Raw genomic sequence first — 19,144 nt, 5'->3', positions numbered from 1 at the left:
GGATTTTGAAATCTTGCATGCTCAGGTTTATATAGCCAAAGTACAAAGTTTTTTTTCCCAGTTGTTGGCTTTTGGGGCAGGGAATTTTCTGGGAAGTACTGAGCTTTCATTACCTAAAAGTAGTTCGGAGGAGCATATCAAACTTCAGATGAAAAAAATTTTCATTATCTAGAAAGTAACTGACTAGAATGTAAAAAAAAAAAAAGTCCTTACTAGTTTAAGATGAATACTGACTGAAAGGGTAACTGACATGATCACCCTTTACTTTAAAAGAAAATATTTGGCTGACAAATAAAAATTATTATATATATATAAAAATATTTGGCTGGGAGCTATGACAAATGCCTATAATTCCAGCTACTTGGAAGGCTCAGGCAGGAGGATACAGGTAAGCCTGGGTAATATAGGCAGACCCTGTCTTAAAACAAAAAACTTGGTGTGGCAGCAGGGATGGATGAAGCATTTAAAAATGTTGATAATTTTTTAAAAAAATAATTTCTTGTAGTTGTAGATGAACAGCATACCTTTATTTTGTCTGTTTATACGTGGTGCTAAGGATCAAATTCAGTGCCGCACACAGGCTAGCCATTGCTCTGCTACTGAGGTCACAGCCCCAGCCCCTGATAATTTCTTTAGATCTGGAAGTTCACTGTATTCTTCTATGTTTGAGCTTTTCCATAATAATACTCCCCCCGCCCCGCCCCACCATGGTACTGGGGATTGAACCTCAGGCCTCCTGTATGCTAGGCAAACACTTTACCACTTAGCCATATCTTCATTCATGTTTTAAAGTTTTTTAAGATGTTAGCTTTGTTCTATTTTTAACTCTAGGAATTCCATTTATCCTTACAGCCTTGACAAATACAGGACATAGGAAACTACACAACCGATCATTATTTTTTATTTGCAAATCTCTGCAGGTCCCCTGTGACTACACTGTCTCATTAGGGGAGGCTTCATCTTTGTAATATACATTCTAAGCATAAATATTTGATTTTTTAAAACAAAGAAAGTTGGCTTCCTGAACATCTCATGTGGTGGTACCAAACCTCTGATACTACCCCAGAATCTTTTTATAATCAAGAATCACAATTCTTTCCAGAAATAGTTTTTTCGCTCCTTACATCACACGTTTCGGAGATACAGTGTGAGGCGGCAGCAGACCTGCGCTTCAGGTCAGGGACCAATGCAGAGTTGGAAGGCCCTCGCAGAGTTCTCTTTGGGACTGTTTCCCAAGCAAAAGACCAGTGGGGCGGTCTTCCCGCGTCCCGCTGCCCCTCCCGACCCGCGGGCTGCCCCGCCCTGAGGGCGGAGACCGGGCGGAGCGGCGCGTTCTCCTCCGCCTCTTTCCGACTCACCACTGCCCCTGGCGCCCGCGGCGCATGTGCCCAGCGCCCCCTCCCCGGCCCTGGATTCCACTTCCCCTCCGCTCGCGCTGCAGCGGCAGCTGCCTCCAGGCCCCGCGCCGCCTCCGGAGTCCATGGCCGGAACGCGCTGGGTACTCGGGGCGCTGCTCCGGGGCTGCGGCTGTAACTGCAGCAGCTGCCGGCGCACCGGCGCTGCCTGTTTGCCCTTTTATTCCGCCGCTGGCTCCTTCCCCTCGGGCGTTTCGGGCCGCCGCCGCCTGCTGCTGTTACTCGGGGCCGCTGCGGCCGCCGCCTCTCAGACGCGGGGCCTCCAGATCGGGCCTGCGCCCGCCGGGAGACTGGCGGGCCCTCCACCTGCGGCCACTTCAGCGGCGGCCGCGGCCGCCGCCTCCTACCCGGCTCTGCGCGCTCCTCTGCTACCGCAGTCGCTGGCGGCCGCCGCGGGCTCCGCGCGGAGCTACAGCCAGGTACGTGGACGCTGTGAGGGGCTGCGCACTGGACCCCTCTCCGGACGCGCGCACGCGTCCCCGCGCCTCTTCGCGTGCGCCTCGCGTGCGCGCCCGGGTATCCGCGGCAGGCGCCGCACACCCGCCCCCCTCCCGCTCCGTCCTCCTATTGGGCACGGGAACAAGGGACGCTCTCCCAGGCCTTGGGTTTTCTCCTTGTTTTGTTCTCCCCTCGAGTCTCTGGTCGGTTGGGCAGTGTAAGTGTGGCTGGGGTGAATGTTGAGGCCTTGTTTCCCGCCGGGCCCATGGTAGGTTTTGTGAGGCTGCTGATGCCCCCAACCCCGCATCCCTCTAGCTCTCCGCCCGCTGGTCGTGAAGTTGGGAGGCCGGACCCCGCGGAGGGTTGGGAGTTTCGGTGCAGCCAGAGCACTAGGCCCGGGCGGCCCTCGGCGCCTCACGGTAGCCACTGATACTAAGGTTCGCCACACAGCTGCGTGAGCTGGCTTGGGAAGGAGCCGCATCTCCAGCGCGCCCCTCTCTCTCGTTTCCCCGGGGAAAGGCGGGCTGCCCCAATTTACTGAAGGTCACCTCTGCAACTCCAGTTCCTTTGACAGAAGGTCCTTTAGGACTGTCGATTGCGGTCCACTGGGAGAACACTTGGATATTGGGGGAGGGGATGAGTGGGGTAGGAGCGTCTAGTGGGCTACGATTTGGGGCCCCAGTTGGGAATATTTTCCTTTACTTTTTTCCATTCTTATCTTTTAAAGTGTGTATTTGAAGAACCCAGATTGCAACTATTCTATGCATTGTATATGGAGCTTTTTCTTCTGCTTATTACGTGGTATCTGAGAAGTGCCAGCTCACTTTTTCACTACCTACCGCGCTAATGCTTTGGGTCATATTTATCATAATTCAGTTTGTGCTTCTCCTTGAATTTATGGAATTTGGGAGGCTGCTGTCTGCTTATGGCTGAGCTAATTGATTTGAATACTGGCCCAATACTTTATCTTGCTTTTTTCCTGTAAAATCTTATGATGCTTATGGAATTCTGGGAAAAGAGAAAAAAGTTGTCTTGAAAGAATCGCTTTGTGAGCTGGTTTCTTGTAAAATCTGTTGTGTGTTAGACATTTTGCCTACACTTATCATTGACGCCTTAAAATTGGACTTTAAGTGTTCATGAAAACCTGACTGGAACACAGATATCTGTCCTTAGCTTAGTAGATTGCAAGTCTTAAAGCTTGATTTACATTCTCAATTTACTGCTGTAGTGCTTTGTTGGATTCTCTCTACATTCCAGTTTGGGCTCAGTGTTATAGTCTACTTAGGTATTTCTCAGGCTCCTGTTACCTCACACTTCTGCTGTTGCCTGTTAAGATCTTTCCCTTATTCAATTGGTCCAACAGATTAATCTTTCCAAGGCCTCCTGCTGTCTTGTTGTTTTACCCACTCCTCAGTGTCTTTTTATTAACTTCCCTTTGCTAACCCAAGTGAAGGACACAGAGGCCTTCTGCTGTATAGTACCCAAGTTCCTTTTGCCAGCTCATCATCTTTGGCTCTGTTTTTACCCTGCAAGACAAATGGGATTAATTGCTATTTTTCAAATGCACCTTTGTTTGGACTGCTGTTTCCCCTCGCCTCAAACTGGAATACTTTTATATTTCTCAAACTTTTATATTTTCTGCAAGGTCCATCTTTGATCACTTCTGATTCTTTTTCTGTTAGGGCTTTATTTTTAATTTCTATAGTATTTTGTATCTTAATTATAGCACTTGAAGCATCTTGTCTTCTGTATGTGTCTTATTTTGAAATGAGGGTCTAATGTGGTGCATTCTGTGTAGGGGACTCTAAAATATTTTTGTCATACTGAAGGAATCCTTCTTGTACTATCCTAACTAAAACATTATTATTAGTTATAATTTGGGGTTGATGAATTTAAAAATAAGTCCCGAAGAAAATTTGCACTGCTAAATGACTAGGATATATTTGCTTATTGCTTTAGGATGTTCAATTTTAAGCCAAAACAGGAAAGTTAGATTTGTGAAGTTTACTTCTGACCTCTGAAATAATCTTAATATCTAGAACATCTGTTTGAAGAAATAAGCACTAAGTTGGTTGTCTTTTCTTCATTTCTCTTGAAAGGAGTCCAAAACTACCTACCTGGAGGACCTTCCACCACTCCCTGAGTATGAATTGGCCCCATCCAAGTTAGGAGAGGAGGTGGACGATGTTTATCTCATTCGAGCTCAAGGATTGCCTTGGTCATGTACTGTGGAAGATGTACTTAACTTTTTCTCGGGTAAATCTTATTGTATTTTAAATATGTAATTTTGTCTGAGTAAAGGGTTGATCTACAGAATCCCAAGTATAGCTATGGTGGAGACAGTGTCTTTGATGATAGGAAATTGTTCTGGCTGGTTTTACACTCAATACCAAGTGACATCATGATACCGTTTGTGGTATGTATCATATTTAATGATTGACTGCAACAAAAATAATATTAAAATGACATGACATGAAGCCAGTTTTCTTTTAAGTTTTACTGTGTACATAACAAAAAGCCAAACCTATTAGTGGAAATGTGGGATTGAAAGTAGCTGTTTATGTAGTAAATGAACTTAAATGCAAGATTACTTGCATAAAGTTCCTTTAATAACATATTTCAAGGTTTACTAGTCCTTAGTTTTTTAGTTTCTATATCTGACTGTAGTTTTTAATTTTCCTTTCAAGAGGCTTTTAGGGGGCTGGGGTTGTGGTTCAATGGTAGAGTACTTGCCTGGCATGTGTGCAACACTGGGTTCGATCCTCAGCACCACATAAAAAACAAAAATAAAAATAAAACAAAGGTATTGTGTACATCTACAACTAAAAAAAGAAAAATTTTTAAAAAAGGGCTTTTAGTAGATGTCACTTTCAAGTGTGGTAAAAGGATGTAACTGAAGGGCTGGGGTTGTAACTCAGTGACAGAGCACTTGCCTAGCATGTGAGAGGCACTGGGTTCGATCTTCAGCACCACATGTAAATAATAAAAACTAAAGGTACATCAACAACTAAAAAATCTTAAAAAAAAAAAGATGTGACTTAATGTATTAATGTTCATAATATTGAGTCACGCATTTTATAAAGCCAATTGCCACTTACATCTTTGACTTGCATTGTAGGAAATGTGCACTATGGGGATACCTCTCTTATAATGGAAAATGGGGAAAGTTAAATTATCATAGCAGAATTATTTTTATAGGAGATATTTTATTCATAGAAATTAAACCTATTATTTTAATTCCTTAAGTGATTTGAAACCGGTTATATAAACTTTGGAATGGACATAATGCATTTTGAGTTGCACCCAGCCTGACTTGACATTTAATGGTCAGAAGATCTTAAGCTTCTGAGCCAAGGTTTACTTATCTTTTCTGCTTGGAACATTTTAGACACCACTACCTCATTAGTGTTTGGATGACTTCAGTGATGGGGATTTGTGTAAAGAATGTGACAGGCATTTTGGTTCCTCCTTTGTTGTAGGAAAATTGCATTCTAATGACTTGTATAATTGAGCTTGATGTTTGATTTCTGTTTTTAATTGACTTTATTTATATACTTTATTCATATACTTTTAGACTGCAGAATCCGTAATAGTGAGAATGGAATACATTTCCTTTTAAATAGAGATGGGAAACGAAGGGGTGATGCCTTAATTGAAATGGAGTCAGAGCAGGATGTGCAGAAAGCCTTAGAAAAGCACCGCATGTACATGGGTCAGCGATATGTGGAAGGTATGTTCCTTAGATTCTGGCTTTTTATGATCTTGCATTAGATTTTAAATTTTGCAGGACTCGTTAACAATAGTGAAATAGTTAAATATTATGAATGCATTATTTTACAACTTGTAAAAATGAAGCTTAGAGAGATCATCAGAATTTTTTATAGATTGAAAGTATTGACCAAGTTTATCTTAAAGTTGTGAGAGTTAAATAGGTTATGATTGGCACATAATAAATATTCAATAAATGTTATTTTCTTCAGAGATGTGCAAAAAGATTAAAACCATTGGTATTTTAATTCTTGGATAATCTACCAAGTGTTAGTGTATTTGATTTCTTTTTTAAAAAGTAGTATCCTTCTGGGGCTGAGGTTGTGGCTCAGCCGTAGAGTACTCACCTAGAACGTGCGAAGACCTGGGTTCGATCCTCAGCACCACATAAAAATAAATAAATAAAGGTTTAAAAAAAGTGGTGTCCTTTGTTATGTAAATTTTACATCCATTTTTGTGCTTTTTCTTTGTAGTATATGAGATAAATAATGAAGATGTGGATGCCTTAATGAAGAGCCTACAGGTCAAGTCGTCACCTGTGGTGAATGATGGTGTAGTTCGATTAAGAGGACTTCCTTATAGTTGCAATGAGAAAGATATCGTGGACTTCTTTGCAGGTGCTTTGTAGTCATATCATGTTTGGGTCCTTATTTCTTTTCTCCCCCCACACTCCGTCCCCTTGCCTTGTTGTTCTATATCTTAGATGTGTTTTGATCTAATAGGCAGATCTTTGGGGGATGTCACATTTCAGAATTTCATGAGGGTTTGTCTTACAATAGAAGAAAATATCTGCTCTAAATAGTGGCCGTATTTGTCTAATACAATAACCATTTATATGATTTCAAAGTGTTATCTAATTTCTAGCTATAAAATATGTGCCATTAGTAGTAATGTTAGTCTAAATCTCTGTTGTCTCTTCAAATATAATTAATGACAAAAAAAGTTTAAAAAAATTGAGGGAATGGTGTGTTTATGATAGATTACTTGGATCTGAGCGTGGTTTTGCACACCTATAATCCCAGGTATTCTGAAGGCTGAGGAAGGAGGATCTCAAATTTAAGGTTAGCCTAGACAACATAGCGAGATCCTATCTCAAAAAAAAAAAAAAAAAAAAAAAAGGCAGGGTGGGTTGAGGTGTAGCTCAGTAGCAGGGTGGGTTTGGGTGTAGCTCAGTAGTAGAGTACCTCTTGGTTCAATTCCTAGTATTGAAAAAAGATTGGTTAGTTGGACCATCAACATTCTGAAAATATAAATACATATTTATTAATAACTTCTGGCTGCATAATAACTTCTACCCATTAAGCATGTATCCAGCTTTGAGTTTGGCAAAACCACATACAAGTTTTATTAGTGTATTTGTTAACTATAAAGATTATAAAAAGTTCCTGGTAGCAACACTAATTTGGAATAATTTTTTGTATCCTAGGACTGAATATAGTGGACATTACTTTTGTAATGGACTATAGAGGGAGAAGAAAAACAGGGGAAGCATATGTGCAGTTTGAAGAACCAGAAATGGCCAACCAAGCCTTGTTGAAACACAGGGAAGAAATTGGTAACCGGTGAGTGAGACAGATACTAGTGATGCAGCAGCATCACACTTCAAGTCATTTTGATGAGTGTGTTCTAATATGACTGAAAGTTTTCAGACACAGAAATGTAGAATAGTATGAGGAGCCACCGGACATCCATTGCTTGGATTAACAAATTATTGACATTTGTTATGTTTATTTCATCTGTTTATTTTCAGTATTTGTCTTTTAAAAAAGGTATCACAACAAAAAGAAAATACCTTTTTTAAAAGACAAATACTGAAAATAAACAGATGAAATAAACATAACAAATGTCAATAATTTGTTAATCCAAAATTAGCAATAATTTATTATCCAGTAATAACCCACAATCTTTTCACAGTTAAACCCCAAATACCTTTTTGTAGTTCGTTTGTTTGAGCCAGAATCCAGACAAATCCGCACCTTGCTTTTAATATGACTCTGATTCTCTTAAAATAGAGCAAATTCCCTTCTTTATTTTTTATTCTTTTTCCCTTTTAAAAATGCAGTTGACTTTTGAAGAAATTGGGTCAGGCAGTGTCTCCTGTTTATATCACATCAGGATGCATGTAATGAAGTAGGTGATTTGTGCTTAGCTTCGATTTTGGAGGCATAGGAAATTGTCAAATTTTAAATCTCTGTTTTGCTGTTTTCTGGCCTTTTTATTTAGCTCCTTCGAAGCTTTTTTTTTTTTTTTTTTTTTTAAATAGCGCCACTCCAAAAGCTGACTATTTCAGAATCTCCTTATAGAATGGGTTCATAGGTCTTTTTAAAAAAGTGGTTCTTGAGTTGGGCACAGTGACACATCTGTAATCCAAGCTACTTGGGATGCTGTAACAGGAGGATGTGAGTTTGAGGCTAGTATGGGCAATATAGCAAGACTCTGTTTCAAAAAAATGTTTTATTTAATTATTATTTTTTCTTCCCTTTAGGTTCTGGGAATCAAACCCAGGGCCTCATTTATGCTAGGCAAAGTGCTCTACCACTGAGCTACATACCTAGTCCCTCATTTAATTGTTTTAGGTCTGTAAATACAAATAATTTTTTAAAAAATTATTTATTTTTCTTCTGGTCATATGAGAAAATAACTTGAGAGTTAAACTCATATGCAATTTCCCTACTTCCCCACACACAAAAAAAATGAGACACAAGTAAAATTATAAAGTTTCTAGTATTAATACTAAAAATGAAAAAGAGTTGGAGGGTGCCAGATCTTTAGATCTGTCACGATCTCTTGACTCTAGAGTATAAGCAATTAAAGGAGAACTTATTTGCGTTTTGCCTTGAGCCTAATGGCAGGATTATGATGTCTGATTTTTGTTTTTTATGGGGTACTATGAGAATATTAGCACAAATAGGCATTTATGTCTATAATTCAATACAGCCTACCAAGAGAGTCAACTTTAAATTTAAATGAAGAAAAATTAAATCATTATCTACAGGACACCAGCTGTTTTCCATATGATTTCTGTGGAACTTGTGACTGACTCTTGGTGTCCAGGCTATAGTGAGTGAGGTTTTTTTTTTTTGTCACTACATAATAAGTCATTCTAAAACTTATTAGCTCACTCAATCCTTGAGCCACATCACCAGCCCTATTTCTTATTTTATTTAAATAAAGAGTCTTACTGAGTTGCTTAGAACTTTACCCTTGCTGAAGATGGCATTGGATTTATGATCCTCCTGCCTCAGCCTCCCAACACACTGGGATTACAGGAGTGTACCACTGCACTTGGCTTTGTTCACTTTTTTTTAAATTTATTTATTTTTATTAGCTACACATGACATTACAATGATCTTGGCAATTTATACATTTGAATCAATTGGGGCATAATTTCTCATTTTTCTGATTGTACAGATTACAGAATCACACTGGTCATAGAGTCACCTATATACATACAACAATCATAAAATCTATTCTATTCTGCTGCCCTTCCTATCCCCCCCTTCCCCTCCCCTCCCCTGCCATCACTTCTCTCTATCCAATCTAATGTGACACACTTTTTTTTTTTCTTATTCTCCTCACAACATCATACATGTATTCTGTATAACGATGAGGGTCTCCTTCCGTCTTCTGTGCAACTCCCCTTCTTCCTCCTTTTCCCTCCCCCCTTTCTTCCCTATTTAGTGGTAAAAGTACAAATAATTTTTTTACAGCTCCTGTTTAATAAGCTAGTTTGGAGTAACAGTGTTGAGGGAAAAAAAGCTTGGATTTAATTTAGTCCCACCGTCACTATAATGGCAAGTCAGAATTCTTAGGTTCTTATTTACCTCCTAGGGAAATTCTAGAAAAGGTAGCTTTTCTTATCCTGTGACTCTTTTGTTTGAACTTGGGTACTTTACCACTGAGCTTTCTTACCAGTGATGGACTATAGAGGGAATTTTTTATTTTGAGACAGAGTCTTACTAAATTGTTGTGGGTTTCCCTTAGTCTGTGAAGCTGGCCTTGAACTTGTGATCCTCCTACCTCAGCCCCCTGAGTTGCTGGGATTATAGGTGTGTGCTACTGCACTTGGCTACACTGGGACCATCTTTTACAAATGTGACTAATTTTCAAAGAATTCAATTGCAGGGCTTCGACAGGTTGATAAGCAGCTATGGAAAGAAGACCAAAAAAACCTTTGTTTTGGTTTGCTTTTCATTACTGTAATGAAATACTGATACAGTCTAACTTTATAACAATAAGAGGTTTATTTAGCCCATAGTTTTAGATGCTGAAAGTCCACACAGTGTGGTGCATTGACAAGGTCCCCCCTGCTGTGAATGGTATGAGTGCTTACCTGTGGGAAGAAGAAATCACATCTCACAACAAGAAGTCAGAGTGATTTTAGGGGTAGACTCAGGCTTTTATAACAACTTACTTTTCTGAGAATTAACTTCAGGATTCCCTTTTAGAGCAGTACCCCAAATGAGTAAAAGACCATCTTAAAGTTTCACAGCATCCCCCAATATTGTCACTCCAGTTACAAAGCTCCTAACCAAGAAATTGGGAGGCGGGAAACATCTAAGCCACAGCAACCTTGTAAAGATTCTTTTTAAAAAAAAAAATCCATAAATCTGTCAAACCTTTTGCATTCCAAAAAAAAGTTTAGTTTCTGTACCCACAATTACAACGAGGATAGTTATAAAGCAAAACAGCAAAAAATATTGTTAAAATGTATATGAAAATATATTTTGGGGCAAAAACTGTGAGGCAAAATGATTAAATTATTGATCTGTTCAGAGTATTGTTTTCATGGGTTAATATCTGCAGTCACTGTTAAATTTTCCCTTTCCTGTTCTTTTTTGGATACATGTATTTTATAAGCTATTGGAAATATCTTAAAACCTATTTTATTTATTTTTTGTTTTAGTATTATGTTTTAGTTGTAGTTGGACACAATACTTTTATTTTGTTTTTATGTGGTACTTAGGATGGAACCCAGCGTCTCACATGTGCTAGGCGAGGGCTCTACTGCTGAGCCACAACCCCAACCCCTTAAAACCTATTTTAAATGGGTTCAATGTACAGTTATTTTGCATCATTTGTGACTATTCGTTTTTGTTTTGACCTAGGTATATAGAGATATTTCCAAGCAGAAGGAATGAAGTTCGAACCCATGTTGGCTCTCATAAAGGAAAGAAAATGGCATCTTCTCCTACTGCTAAGTATATAACTGAGCCAGAAATGGTCTTTGAAGAACATGAAGTAAATGAAGACATTCGACCCATGACAAGTTTTGAAAATGAGAAGGAGATAGGTAAGGTCCTATCTCCTTTTGAGACTCATTGGGTCTATCTTGTATGTTTTGGTTTTTGTTAAACTATTTTTCTTAATAATCATATTGTATTGTGAGATTGCAAGACAAGGAAATTGAGTTAAAGATTTAATGTCTCTGTAGTATGTATTTTGAATATATACTGAAGGGCTTAATTATTTGGTTATGTTTTTAACTTAATTTTGTAGTCTATTAAAAGCTGGACACTAAAAATGTAATGAAAGGAAGTAAAATGTCAGCATTTAAACTAAGATAGGGAAAGATAGTTATATAGAGCAGGGATATTAAGGATTTTGTTTGCCTCTGGATTTAATAATTTCTTTGATTCCTAACCTTGAAGCAACATTGGAGTCTTTGAAATTTGTTAAGTATTTTCCAGTTGGCGCTTTGCAGTTATCCTGTCACTATATTTTTCTATCTTCCTTTCCTTTCCTCCTGGAACCCAGAAAGTTTCTCTTCCTTTATAGTTTAGTTCATGACTGGTTTACCTTCGTTCTGTTGTAACAGAAAATTAAGTTCTTAATTTAGTAATGGATTCAAGTATTAGATACTTATGGATATTCAGGTGATATTTGTTAAATAGCAAAAATTCAGATTATTTTGGCTTTTAAAGCCCTTCCTTACTGGTTCAAGATGATTTGAAGATTTTGATATAAAGGCCATATCTAATTATAATCTGTTAATAACTCTTGATGCTTTATGTCCTTGATGGTGTTTTTTGTTTCTCCTTCAGAATTGCCTAAGGAGATGTCAGAAAAGCTTCCAGAAGCTGTTGATTTTGGAACTACGCCTTCAATGCATTTTGTCCACATGAGAGGATTACCTTTTCAAGCTAATGCCCAAGACATTATCAATGTGTGTGCCATTAAGATATCCATTCTCAATAGGTTTGAACTGAAGTTCTAAAATTGAACTTGTATTAGTTTGCGGAAGGTGCAGAAGAAAATGCTGTATTTCTGGAGTATCTTTAGATAGTGAGATAGCAACTCTTGTTGTAAAGGTTGTTTAATTTTTTGTAGCTGAAAAGTGTAGGATATCTGGGTATGGTTGTCTGTGCCTATAGTCCCAACTACTTCAAGGATAAGCAGGAGGATTGCTTGAATCCAGGAGTTTGAGGCCAATTTGTGGATTGTAGGTGGATTGGTTCTCTTAAAAAAAGGGTGGGGGCTGGGGCCAGGGCTGGGGTTGTGGTTCAGCGGTAGAGCACTTGCTTAGCATGTGCAAGGCCCTGGGTTTGATCCTCACCATCATATAAAAATAAATAAAGGCATTGTGTCAAACGAAAAAAAAATATATTAAAAAAAAAGGAGGTGGGGTGTGGCTGGGGTTGCAGCTCCGTGATAGGGGCGCTTGCTTAGCATGTGTGAGGTACTGGGTTTGATTCTCACCACTACATATAAATAAGAACAAAGTAAAGGTTCATCCACAACTTAAAAGGGTGGGGGTGGCTTTTTATTACACTTGTGAAAATCAGGTGAGGATTTTATAAATGCACAGCAAAATGGTGTAGATTTATTAATAAAGTAGGAAAATTTGGTTTTAGAATAAACGACTTCAACTTATCTTTCACTTTGGGAAAATGACACTAAAGCATATGATTACAGAGGTTTTTTTGTTTATTTTTTTACAGAGCAGTTATATACAGATATTTCAGTGTTCCATTATAAATTGAAAATATCATAATTTGAAAATACATTTAATATACCTAATCGGCTAAACATCATAGCAACACAGTATACTGTAGAGTGTTGGTGGTTTATCTTTGTGATCTTGTGGTTGACTGGGAGATGTTTGTTGCCACTACTGAGCATCTCAACAGAGTACCTTACTTTGTATTGCTAGCCAGGGAAAAATTAAAAATTTTTAAATTTTTTATGGTTTCTACTTAATTTAGATTGCTTTTGCACAATTGTGAAGTTGAAAAATCATAACTGGAACCATCTAACCATTACAAATTCAGGGCACATCTGTACTAGACAAAAATCTAGGCTTGAGTTTTTATGAGATACCATGTAGCCTTCATGAAATGGGATTCCCTAATATTTGAGAAAGTAAATTTGAAATACATTTTTTTATTTAGTAATAGATACTATATGAAATAAAACATAAAACTACAAAGCTCTCAACTTTATGAACTTGAGAACATGTATGAAAGATAGATCCAAACGTAGAGTCTTTGGTTACTAGTGAAGCCTCAGAGTTGTCATTATTTCAAAAAACATACTAAGAGCTAGGTATGGTAACATATGTCTGTAGTCCTAGTGACTTGGAAGTCTGAGGCAGGAGGATCACAAGTTCAAGGCCAGTGTCAGTTGTTTAGTGTTTAGTGAGGTCCTAAGCCAATTAGTTAGAACTTGACTCAAAAAATGAAGGACTCAAGTTGTAACTTAGTGATAAAAGACCCCTGGGTTCAGTCTCCAGTACAAAAAAAAAAGGCGCATATTAGGAATTATATCTTTACCCAATTGAAGTTTTCATTGAAACTTGTTTTTGCGGGCTGGAGTTGTGGCTCAGTGGTAGAGCACTTGCCTAGCATATGTGAGGCCCTGGGTTCGATCCTCAGCACCACATAACAATAAATAAAGATATTGTGTTCATCTACAAGTAAAAAAAGGAAGAAACGTGCTGTTGCTTTGGTTTGGAATGATAATCATTTAGTGTGGTAGCCCAGTTTGTGTATTTCTGAAAACTGATAGCTACGTATCTGATTAAATGTATTACTAAGGAATAAAGTATATTTGATAGATATTCTTTAGAAACAGATGTGTGTGGGAGAAATGAAAAATTGTGTGAGAACCATTTGTATAAGGATCTGTAGTTTGAGGTTCTTTGATAATAGATATTTGAAATGTAATCTTGAGTCTGAGAAAACTCAGACCAGAAGAGATGGTAGATTTGTAACTATCTTATTGCTTAATGGATTTTCTAAAAACCACTGTGTCAGGTGTATGAATCAATGACTGAAAGCAAAAGCAGAGCCACCACTACCTGGGCTGGGGATGTGGTTCAGGGGTAGATTGCTTGCCTGACACACATGAGGCCCTGTGTTTGAACTCTAGTGCTGCAAGAAAAAAAAAAGTAGAGCCACCAGACATCTAAAGCTTGGTCCTAGTTCAGTTATATTCTTTTTGTTTGCCTCTGTTTAGTTTTTTGCTCCCCTGAAGCCTGTGAGAATCACCATGGAATACAGTTCCAGTGGAAAGGCTACTGGAGAAGCTGATGTGCACTTCGATACTCATGAGGATGCTGTTGCAGCTATGCTCAAGGATAGGTCCCATGTTCGTAAGTATTGCTCATGGTTTTCCTTATATTCAGTGCTTATCTTTCCTTACAAATATCTTTCCTTATTTAGGGATTGGTCTAGAATTTTTCCTAAGGAAAATAAAGGTAAAATATAAAACACTGTATTATAAGAAAAACATTTAGTTGACTGCCAGTTTCCTTATATTTCTATCCAGAGTTGGGGTTTTGTTTTAATTTTGCTTTTGCCTACTTGTTTTTGATTTTTTAAATGTTTTTATTTTAAATTTGGGTGGCAATGGGGTCTTGCTAGTCTCAACTTTAAGGGGTTCAAGTGATCTTCCTGCATCAGCCTCCTGGTAGCTAAGACCATAGGTGTTTGCCATCCTCTCTAGCCTCGTTTTTTAAAAATATTTTATTGTTGATGGACCTTTATTTATTTCTCTATATGTGGTGTTGAGAATCAAACCCAGGGCCTCCTACATGCAAGCGCTTTACCACTGAGCCACAACTCCAGCCCTCTTTTTTTTTCCTCCCCCCAATAAAGAAAAATGTTTGAGTTATCATCTAAATTATGAGAAAAATGGCTGCAGTATTTTTTCTGCCTTTTCAGGTTTTAAAAACTAATATTTTTCTATTGTTTTCAGAGCATAGGTATATTGAACTGTTTCTGAATTCATGTCCAAAAGGAAAATAAGACTTCCAGGGACTCCAGATAGTAAGGTAATTTTTTTTTTTTCTCTTACTGTGCATGCATTGAACCCAGGGCCTTGCATTTGCTGAGCTAGTGCCCTGTTGAGCTATATTCCCAGCCCAAGTAAAGTAAATTTAAGAGGTCCAATTATGGAAATTATTTTCAAATAGATGAATAATCATTAACTCACTAATTTGTAATATGGTAGAAACCATTCTCTTTTTAATAAAGATCAAGCTCTAGTGATAGTTAAAGTAACACTATAAAGAATAAAAGTTCATTTTGATTGTATAGTGCTTTCAAGCATTATCCATGCATAAAATTTTTTTCATAATTCCCAACATTTATCATGCTGTGCCCTTTCATAAATTGTATAGCTATCTTTTGTAGCTGTAAATTATAATATATGGAAAGTTTCCCTTGTATTAGCTTTTCTTCCCACTAAAATGTAAACACATTTCTTAAGTTGTGAGATATTTTTACAATATATAAAAGGTGTTATATATGAAATCAGGGTGTGTCATTCATATGCAGTTAATTTGTCATTACTTCCTTTTTCTTTTGAAAATGATTTTTTGTCTTAGGAAGAACATAGTTTCATAGTGTTAACTTATCTGTGACATATTTAATAAATATATATATTCTTCCCTCCCTCAGAACTGGGGATTGAACCCAGGGGTGCAGCACCACCAAGCTACATACTTTTTTTTTGTGGTGCTGGGGATTGAACCCAGGGCCTTGTGCATGCAAGGCAAGCATTCTACCACTGAGCTGTATCCCCAGCCCCTCTTAAAATGTTTTTTTAGTTCCCTAAGTTGCCAAGACTGGCCTCGAACTTGGTGATACTCCTGCGTTAGTTCCCTGAATAGCTGGGATTATAGGTGTGTACCATTGCACCTGGCTGCTAAATATATCTCAGTGTCCTTTGACTAAATGTGTAATATCTTTTTTTTCTCCATTAATTGTTTTCATATATTGTATTGCAATTATTTCTCCATATGTAGTAAAACACATTCTGTTACTATAGATGTTGTAGGTTATTTTTGGATATAAAGTTCCACAGTCCCAATTATTACCTTATTTCTATGTGAAATGTATTTTGTGCTCAGTGCCAGAAATCATACAAGGCTAGGTACCTTAATGCCTTAATTTCCTTACTTTAAATTTTGTTTTGTTTTGTTTTGATGGTACTGATGATTGAACCTAGGTGTGCTTTATCACTGAGCTACATCCCTAATACCTTTTATTTTTGAGATAAGGTCTCTCTAAGTTGCTAAGGCTGCCCTTGAACTTGTGATCCTCCTGCCTCCATCTTCTGAGATGTTGGGATTATAGGTATGCACCACCTGAAATGTTGGGATTATAGGTGTGTACCAACATGCCCCGCTCCTGACTTAAATTTTGTCAGATAACTTATACTGAGTCAGGAAGAAAAAAAAAAAAATGAACTTGTACTTTTAAATGGTATGTAAACACAAGTAATTTTTTCTTTTTTTTTACATTTCAAACAGAAGTGCAGCCAGGTGCAGTGGCTCACACTTGTAATCCCAGCAGTTTGGGAGGCTGAGATAGAAGGATTGCAAGTTCAAATCCAGTCTCAGCAAAAAGAAGGTGTTAAGCAACTCAATGAGACCTTGTGTCTAAATAAAATACAAAATAGGGGTAGGGATGTGGCTCAGTGGTCAAGTGCCTCTGAGTTCAATTCCTAGTACTGCCCCCCGCCAAAAAAAAAAGCAAAACAAAAGTGTAACATTTTTTTGTTTTATTTTCAGGATGAAACAAGAAGCATTTCATTTGCACATCTTTCTTGGACATGGGCTATAAAGTTCCTGTTTATTGGCAGAAACTGCTAGAGAAAGGATTTTGGGTTTGGGGTTAATGCTTCTAAGAAAAATTCATAGTGAACAATTGAGAAGGAGAAAGATTCAATTTGGTATTATGAAATAAACCACAAATCTTAAATTTTTGTTTAAACTGTTCAGGATCTGATTAAGAAAATCTGATTAATTCTTTATTTTATATAATTAGCAGTTTGTTTTTATAGAGGATATGTTACCCATTGTAAAGACTACATATTTTTATTCAGTACTATCTTTAAAAAATCTTTTTCTCATTTAAAAAATAATCTGTTCAAAGTTTTGATTTTGCCTATGAATTGAGAGCTCTGATGTAAAGCTTCTTATGGATGAAATAATGTTTTATTGTAACCAAACACTCACCAAAGCAAGAAAAGGTTTCAGACCTTTAAACCACTATGGTGTGGCAGATAGTTTTAATTTTAGCTATATTTGATTATTTAGATAGGGGTAGTGATTAAAATAAATAAATACCACAGGTTAGTGAGTATAAATGACAAGTTGGCAGTTTTATGTCTTTAGAAATGTTTTGCCTTTCTAAACCTTGTGGTTAAAGGCATTTAACATTGGTGCCTGTCTGTTTAGGGGGAAGTCTAGTCTCAACTTAAAAGTTGATCCCCCCCCCTCTTTTTTTTTTTTGGTTTTGGGTAAACCTTAAGGGTGTTTGTTAGTCTTGAAACTGTAAAGTGATATGTCACAATAGTCCAGACTTATACGGACATTAATGGCTTCACTTGATTTAAACCAGCTCTAGACAGGAAAAAAAAAATCTGTCTCCTCATTTGCTTTTCAGTGCAGTAGCACATCCCATATTTTAGAACAAGTAGGGGTGCCTTGCTTTAAATAAAAATAGCATTTAATGTATAATTGTGTGAAGGGTTTATGGATAAAGCTACTTCTGCCACATTGTGGCAGTACCTTCTGCTTTAATATTAACAGCTTGTTATTTAAATATTGGACAAAATGGCTGGCTTCAAAATGTAGTCATTAATAAACTAACTTTATGTGCACCTGTGTAGGAGAATCAAAGTTCTGTATACTTTCTTTGCCTTGTTCCTGTTCTCAGGGTGACAGCTGCCACCAGGAGATGCGGAGTCCTTAAAATTGAATTTTCCCAGATTTCAGAGAGGTGATATCTGGAAGAGAGATGATGTTTTCTCTCACTTAATATATAATCATCATTGATTACCAGCTAAGATACAAAAATCACTGTACTGTAAGCAGTCAATAAATGGAGGCTCACTTTAGCCTGAAGATTACCTGAGAGTATTTATTATTGGAGTATGTGAGTCAGTTGCTTATATATTTTATTACAGCAATTCCTGGTATATTAATGTAAGAAGAAATGATTAATTTTCAGTTGTATTTAAAAAAATTCTCCTGTAAGTACATGACTTAATCTAAGAGATGTACTACTCAGATGGAAATGTTTTCATATGTGGTTGAATGTGCCAAGTTGTGAGAACTGGTGTCCGTACTTATGTCATTTGTTCAGGGTCTGAACAATCCCATTCATAATTGGTATCTAATTTTCTTTAGAAAACACCTGTAGAGTCTATTGGGATTGGGTTTTAGTGAGGAATTCATTCATTTGTACTTTGTCTTCAGCTAATGAGTTTCATTTGCACTTTTTTGGGAAAAGAACGAGAGCAAGAGCATTAAAATACTTGAAGGAATATGTCTTCTTGCTTCACTAAAGACTGAGTTCTCAGTATAAAACAGGTTCATTTTTGGGAAGTCACCATATGAATTCATATATTCTACTTATTAGTTTTTGTTCATAATTTAGGCTAGTGAGTGAGTGATTGATTGATAAGGCAAATGTAGTTATTAGGAGAGGAGGAGATCCACATAACAGAATAAAAGTTCTTATTCATTCACAGGACATTTTTGTGTCTCAAAATTTTTTGTTCAAACTTGGCTGTGCATTATTATTTGCTTTTGAAGGAAGCAATGAGTGAATTTCTATCTTCTGTGTGATTTCTTTATGTCTATAATCTTTGTTGTAAAACTGTCAAAAATGGTGGGGTTGGAGTCTGTGGTCAGAGTCCCCATATCCTGCTTTGGTTTAGCTGTTTCTTAAGTTAGTGCAAGGGAGAAAAACTCTGATAGGGATTATATAAACACAAAGGAGAAAATTCCTGAAGATTGTGATCCAATGTAGTGTGTTCACTGATTCTGGACACTGAAACTGAGCCAGTGTTCCTTTATACCCAGTTGGCAATGGCATCCAAGTTAGGTATGGTCAGAAGATTCTATGTCCTTTTCACTACTGCACTGTGGAGAAGCATAAGAAAACCACTTCCCTGTAGGTGACATGGTATGTAAAGATCCCTCTTATTAGCCAACATGCTCTGTTAGCATTTCTAAACAATCCCGAGTAGGTTAGTAGGTTTTTATTTGGAGATTTTTTTTTCTTCTG

General features: G+C 37.6%; 1 protein-coding gene across 2 annotated transcripts; it reads left to right on the top strand.

Moving 5' to 3' along the window:
* The first annotated feature begins 1,367 nt into the window (after positions 1–1,367).
* Grsf1 (G-rich RNA sequence binding factor 1) lies at positions 1,368–18,607 on the top strand. Of its 2 annotated transcripts, none has more exons than XM_078021389.1 (10): positions 1,368–1,834; positions 3,953–4,109; positions 5,428–5,583; positions 6,095–6,238; positions 7,048–7,183; positions 10,730–10,914; positions 11,666–11,787; positions 14,079–14,214; positions 14,820–14,895; positions 16,639–18,607. In XM_078021389.1, exons 1-9 carry the CDS (start codon positions 1,481–1,483, stop codon positions 14,867–14,869), a joined length of 1,440 nt encoding a protein of 479 aa, XP_077877515.1. In that variant the 5' UTR covers positions 1,368–1,480; the 3' UTR covers positions 14,870–14,895; positions 16,639–18,607. The 2 variants fall into 2 exon arrangements, with proteins under 2 accessions (XP_077877515.1, XP_005333323.3); XM_005333266.5 differs by lacking the exon at positions 1,368–1,834 and adding an exon at positions 1,888–2,121.
* Positions 18,608–19,144: the final 537 nt, after the last annotated feature.

This window comes from Ictidomys tridecemlineatus, chromosome 9 (assembly GCF_052094955.1).
Source record: "Ictidomys tridecemlineatus isolate mIctTri1 chromosome 9, mIctTri1.hap1, whole genome shotgun sequence".
Classification (NCBI taxonomy): domain Eukaryota; kingdom Metazoa; phylum Chordata; class Mammalia; order Rodentia; family Sciuridae; genus Ictidomys; species Ictidomys tridecemlineatus.
This window is presented reverse-complemented; position numbering and strand designations above follow the sequence as displayed.

Excerpts from the sequence above, each read along its gene's own strand:
- Grsf1 (XM_078021389.1), top strand. The coding sequence starts at position 1,481 with ATGGCCGGAACGCGCTGGGTACTCGGGGCGCTGCTCCGGGGCTGCGGC. Across the intron at positions 4,110-5,427 it reads TGTACTTAACTTTTTCTCGG|ACTGCAGAATCCGTAATAGT; the intron begins GTAAATCTTATT and ends ATATACTTTTAG. Across the intron at positions 10,915-11,665 it reads TGAAAATGAGAAGGAGATAG|AATTGCCTAAGGAGATGTCA; the intron begins GTAAGGTCCTAT and ends TTTCTCCTTCAG.